Raw genomic sequence first — 6,741 nt, 5'->3', positions numbered from 1 at the left:
TTATTTCAAGTGATGATCTTACTTGAACTTGTTTTCGTGTCATGATTCTGCTTCAAGAACTTCGAGCCATCCAAGGATCCATTGAAGCTAGATCCATTTTTCTCTTTTCCAGTAGGTTTATCCAAGGAAATTAAGGTAGTAATGATGTTCATAACATCATTCGATTCATACATATAAAGCTATCTTATTCGAAGGTTTAAACTTGTAATCACTAGAACATAGTTTAGTTAATTCTAAACTTGTTCGCAAACAAAAGTTAATCCTTCTAACTTGACTTTTAAAATCAACTAAACACATGTTCTATATCTATATGATATGCTAACTTAATGATTTAAAACCTGGAAACACGAAAAACACCGTAAAACCGGATTTACGCCGTCGTAGTAACACCGCGGGCTGTTTTGGGTTAGTTAATTAAAAACTATGATAAACTTTGATTTAAAAGTTGTTATTCTGAGAAAATGATTTTTATTATGAACATGAAACTATATCCAAAAATTATGGTTAAACTCAAAGTGGAAGTATGTTTTCTAAAATGGTCATCTAGACGTCGTTCTTTCGACTGAAATGACTACCTTTACAAAAACGACTTGTAACTTATTTTTCCGACTATAAACCTATACTTTTTCTGTTTAGATTCATAAAATAGAGTTCAATATGAAATCATAGCAATTTGATTCACTCAAAACGGATTTAAAATGAAGAAGTTATGGGTAAAACAAGATTGGATAATTTTTCTCATTTTAGCTACGTGAAAATTGGTAACAAATCTATTCCAACCATAACTTAATCAACTTGTATTGTATATTATGTAATCTTGAGATACCATAGACACGTATACAATGTTTCGACCTATCATGTCGACACATCTATATATATTTCGGAACAACCATAGACACTCTATATGTGAATGTTGGAGTTAGCTATACAGGGTTGAGGTTGATTCCAAAATATATATAGTTTGAGTTGTGATCAATACTGAGATACGTATACACTGGGTCGTGGATTGATTTAAGATAATATTTATCGATTTATTTCTGTACATCTAACTGTGGACAACTAGTTATAGGTTACTAACGAGGACAGCTGACTTAATAAACTTAAAACATCAAAATATATTAAAAGTGTTGTAAATATATTTTGAACATACTTTAATATATATGTATATATTGTTATAGGTTCGTGAATCAACAGTGGCCAAGTCTTACTTCCCGACGAAGTAAAAATCTGTGAAAGTGAGTTATAGTCCCACTTTTAAAATCTAATATTTTTGGGATGAGAATACATGCAGGTTTTATAAATGATTTACAAAATAGACACAAGTACGTGAAACTACATTCTATGGTTGAATTATCGAAATCGAATATGCCCCTTTTTATTAAGTCTGGTAATCTAAGAATTAGGGAACAGACACCCTAATTGACGCGAATCCTAAAGATAGATCTATTGGGCCTAACAAACCCCATCCAAAGTACCGGATGCTTTAGTACTTCGAAATTTATATCATATTCGAAGGGTGTCCCGGAATGATGGGGATATTCTTATATATGCATCTTGTTATTGTCGGTTACCAGGTGTTCACCATATGAATGATTTTTATCTCTATATATGGGATGTGTATTGAAATATGAAATCTTGTGGTCTATTGTTACGATTTGATATATATAGGTTAAACCTATAACTCACCAACATTTTTGTTGACGTTTAAAGCGTTTATTCTCAGGTGAATATTAAGAGCTTCCGCTGTTGCATACTAAAATAAGGACAAGATTTGGAGTCCATGTTTGTATGATATTGTGTAAAAACTGCATTCAAGAAACTGATTTCGATGTAACATATTTGTATTGTAAACCATTATGTAATGGTCGTGTGTAAACAGGATATTTTAGATTATCATTATTTGATAATCTACGTAAAGCTTTTTAAACCTTTATTTATGAAATAAAGGTTATGATTTGTTTTAAAAATGAATGCAGTCTTTGAAAAACGTCTCATATAGAGGTCAAAACCTCGCAACGAAATCAATTAATATGGAACGTTTTTAATCAATAAGAACGGGACATTTCAAGAAGGTCGACTGGCTTCAATGGATTTTTCAGCCCAGCTATTATGACGATCACGGATAGTGTCCAAATCCTATATTTAGTCTTTTTTAAATTTGTGTGTTGTATGTCTCCACGCAGGTGAGATTAATTAATAATGTCCAAGTAAACAACACAAATGATAATCAAATAATATGTAATCTGTGAAGTCAATTAAAAGTGAAAAGCGTGAGAAACTAAAATTGCCAAGAATTTAAAAGTGAAACGCGTGAGAAACTAAAATTGTCATAAAAATAAAAAGTGAAAACGCTTTATGTCATGTTGATTCCACCAAATAAATCTTCACATATTAACTTCATGGTATTGTCCATAAAATTGTTTAATGTATAAAATCCACGTCCATAATGTACATCTATCAACTTCGCAATATTCTTCATATATTCAATAACCATGAAATGATAATTTTTTTTTTTATATGAAAAGCAGGACATTTATTATAATATTGAAATATTTTTACACTCTTGACCCCATACAAGAGAGAAGTATACAAGAGAGAAGTATGAGGCATAACGAAACGAGGACGTGGATTTTATACATTAAACGAAAAACAATTTTATGGACAAATACCATGAAGTTAATACGTGAAGATTTATTTGGTGGAATCAACATGACATAAAGCGTTTTCACTTTTTATTTTTACGGCAATTTTAGTTTTTCACACGTTTCACTTTTAATTAATTCTTGGCCATTTTAGTTTTTCACGCATTTCACTTTTAAATTCTTGACAGTTTTAATTTCTGTAAAAATTTGTACACCAGGATATCAAACAACCAAAGTATCAATATTATTAACCAAGATTGCAACCAGCAAGAACAGATCGGCAGAGACACAAACAAGATTGAATCCACAAACAAGGTACAAACTTTAGCCAATATTGGCCAATAACAAACAAAGTGCCAAGATTACAATATGAGAATCACAAGTACACGAGTACTGTAAACGATTGAAACAGATGAAGATGATAATGAAAAGTGAACGGGGATTAATAATATGTCAGACACATAAAGAGCCCGGGTTTATATACACAAACCCTAGATGAAAGTTACATAAGACCCCCTTGAAGAAGTAGCCATAAAACAACATTAGCCATGCTCCTTAAACCAAAACACAAGCAGTCCATAGAAGTTACACTCAGGCCCTCCAGCTTTAACATTTGCAGCATAGGAAGTCCAAAAGAAACAATATGCACAAAAGGACTAGAACAACCACAAATGAGAAATGATAAACAAAAAATGAGTTTGAATGACCATAATTTTAACATCCCCCCACAAACTCATTTTTGGTATAAGTCATAAAGACCAAGTTTGCTGGTCAAGAAGCCATGTTGGGTCACACTTACACCCTTGGTTAAAATGTCTGCCAGTTGACTTTCAGATTTGACTTTAACAGTTTTAATGAGGCCACTTGAAACCTTTTGTCTAATGTAATGCACATCAATTTCAAAGTGTTTAGTTCTATCATGAAAAACAGGATTTGCTGCCAACTGGATGGCAGAGTTATTATCACAAAAAAGGTCAATTAGCAAGTCAACTTTCACACCAAGTTCTTGAAGAAGGTTTTTGACCCAAACAATTTCACAAGCTGTGCTTGCCATGGCCCTATATTCAGCCTCAGTTGAGGACCTGGCAGTGGTAGCTTGTTTTTTACTTTTCCAAGAAATCAAAGACCCACAAAAATAGACCAAGTACCCTGTTACAGATTTCCTGTCAATCTTACATTTCCCATAGTCAGCATCACAGTAGGCATTTAAAGTCAGACTATTGTTTTTAACAAATTGGACACCTTTACCTGGATACCCCTTCAGGTATCTGAGGACTCTCAAGGCAAGATTAAAGTGAGATTGAAGAGGAGCATGCATAAACTGACTAAGTACTTGAACAGAGAAAGAAATATCAGGTCTGGTAAGGGTCAAATATATAAGTTTTCCAACCAACTTTTGGTACTCAGTCAGATTAGTCAACAAGGGGTCTTTTTCACTTGGTTCACATAAAACATTTAAATTGGGTTCAATAGGGGTACTAGCAGGCTTGCACCCCAACAGACCATATTCATCAAGAAGGTCAAGACAATACTTTCTTTGAGAAATGCAAATGCCTTTTTCATTATTTAAAACTTCTATTCCAAGAAAGTACTTGAGATTTCCCAGATCTTTGATCTGAAATTTGGTTTTCAAAAATTGTTTGACCTTCTCAATTTCAGAGTTGTTATTCCCAGTGATAACAATGTCATCCACATACACAAGTAGGGCAATAAAAGTATCACCATCATTTTTAACATATAAAGAGTATCAGAAACACTCTGGACAAAGCCATTTTCAGTAAGAGCATTATTAAGCTTGAAGTACCATTGTCTAGGGGCTTGTTTTAGACCATACAAAGACTTGGTTAGTTTACAAACCCTAGTATCATTAGCATCAAAATACCCTTCAGGAAGGGTCATATACACATCCTCACAAAGATCGCCATATAGAAAGGCATTGTTGATGTCAAGTTGAAACAAGGACCAATTATTTTAGACAGCAAGGGTAATAACACATCTAATGGTCACATGTTTAACAACAGGAGAGAAAGTCTCATCATAGTCAATTCCCTCCTTTTGACTATAACCCTTAGCAACAAGTCTGGCTTTGTACCTTTCTATTTCACCATTGGATTTGTACTTTATTTTATATACCCATTTGTTCCCTATAGGTTTTCTATCAGGTGGCAGTTCAGTAATAACCCAAGTGTTGTTTTTGTTTAGAGCTTCCATTTCAAGGTTCATTGCCTCCCTCCAGTTTGGGTCATTTATAGCATGTTTATAACAACTGGGTTCAACAGATTTGTTTAAACTGGACACAAAATCATAATTTTCACAATTCAGAAAGGAATAGTTCACATACTTCTCAAAACCATATTTAACCTTTCCTTCTACAATAAAGTCATTATATTTTCTAGGAAGGTTAGTCTCTCTGGTTGATCTCCTTAGATTTTGATTTGGTTGAGTATTGCCCTCAGGAGAAGTGTGGTTATCCACTGGTGTTGCTGTAGAACCCTCATCACTGCCACTATTGTCATCACTACTGTCATCATTGTGATGCACATTAGTTACAGGACCAAAGTCACTACTGCCATCACCATCATTATGCTCTCTCTCCTCATCATTGGGACTTGAGATGTTTGGTTCATCAAAAAACAGTTGATCAAAGAAATTTTTGTGATTTAAAGTATTTTCATTTTCAAAGTTATTTGAGGAAAATTTCTTGATTTTAAAAGGAAAGACAGTTTCATAAAACTTAACATCTCTAGAAAACATAGTGGTTTTATTTTCAAGATTAAAGAGTTTATAGCCCTTTTTTGATTTGAATATCCAATCAAAACACATTGTTCAGATCTATGACTGAACTTATCAAAAGGTTTTAAAACAGTAGCATAACATAAGCAACCAAAACATCTTAAGTGAGAGAGATTAGGAGATTTTTTGAATAAAAGCTCATAAGGAGAAGATCCAGAGAGTACAGAAGATGGTGTCCTGTTTATCAAGTAGCAAGCAGTGAGAATGCAGTCACTCCACATATTTAAGGGTACCCCTCCCTGGAACATGAGAGCCCTGGACACATTTAGAAGGTGTCTGTGTTTCCTCTCAACAATTCCATTTTGTTGAGGGGTATAGACACAGGAGGTTTGATTTAAAATACCTTTGTTTTTGACAAACTCATCCATTTGATTATTTATAAACTCAGTACCATTGTCAGATCATATGATCTTCACTTTTGAATCAAACTGTGTTTCAAGAAATGACACAAAACTTTTGATTTGATTGAAAACTTCATCTTTTGACTTAATCAAGTAGGTCCATACAGCCCTTGAGTAATCATCAACAATAGTCAAAAAATATTTGAAACCTTCTCTACTTTGAATCCTAAAGGGACCCCAAAGATCAATGTGGACAAGATCCCCAACTACAATAGACTTGTGATCACTGTCATTAAAAGTTTCTCTAGTTTGTTTAGCTTTGTGACATATGTCACATGGTTCAAAAATAGTATCTTTACTTGAAAAATCAACTTTATCTTTAAGATTTTTCAAAACATTATCAGAGGGATGACCAAGTCTGCTGTGCCATAGGTGTTTGGACAGGTAACTTTTACTTTCAGGAAAACACATATTCACATTTTCATAACCACTTACATTAAACACATAGAGGCCATTATAAACATCACCAGTCCCTACAGTTATCCCCAGCCTTAAGTCCTGAATATAACACTTAGTATTATCAAAGCTGACAAATAACTTGCTGTCCTTAGTCACTTTATGAATAGAAAGAAGATTAACATTGTATTCAGGGATGACAAGGACATTGAAAAGGGTTATTTTACCATTAAGCTTTAGATCACCTATTTTTTTTAATAAAAGCTTTAGTTCCATTTGGATGACCAACAGTTAGGTTCAGGTGAGAAACATCAATAACATTTTCAAGTTTATTATCAGACCTAGTCATATGTTGAGATGCCCCTGAATCAATGATCCAACCCATGCTCATGTTGTTTGAAAGATTAGCTTTAGGGTTAAAGAACTTATGAAAATTTTCATTAAACTTTTTACTGTTGTTTAACACAGTACCTGCCATATTTCCAGAAGCAATCTCAGGACCAGATTTC

At 33.4% G+C, this 6,741-nt stretch overlaps 1 protein-coding gene across 1 annotated transcript; it reads right to left on the bottom strand.

Moving 5' to 3' along the window:
• Positions 1-4,613: 4,613 nt before the first annotated feature.
• LOC139888930 (uncharacterized) lies at positions 4,614-5,465 on the bottom strand. Its single transcript, XM_071871912.1, has one exon. The coding sequence runs from the start codon at positions 5,463-5,465 to the stop codon at positions 4,614-4,616; it is 852 nt and encodes a 283-aa protein (XP_071728013.1).
• Between the last annotated feature and the right edge of the window lie 1,276 nt (positions 5,466-6,741).

Source organism: Rutidosis leptorrhynchoides, chromosome 2 (assembly GCF_046630445.1).
Source record: "Rutidosis leptorrhynchoides isolate AG116_Rl617_1_P2 chromosome 2, CSIRO_AGI_Rlap_v1, whole genome shotgun sequence".
Classification (NCBI taxonomy): Eukaryota; Viridiplantae; Streptophyta; class Magnoliopsida; order Asterales; family Asteraceae; genus Rutidosis; species Rutidosis leptorrhynchoides.
Note: the sequence above shows the minus strand (reverse complement) of the source record. Positions and strands in the feature narration are given on the sequence as shown.

Bases quoted from the DNA above. Each gene is read 5' to 3' on its own strand.
- LOC139888930 (XM_071871912.1), bottom strand. From the start codon at position 5,465: ATGTGTTTTGATTGGATATTCAAATCAAAAAAGGGCTATAAACTCTTT.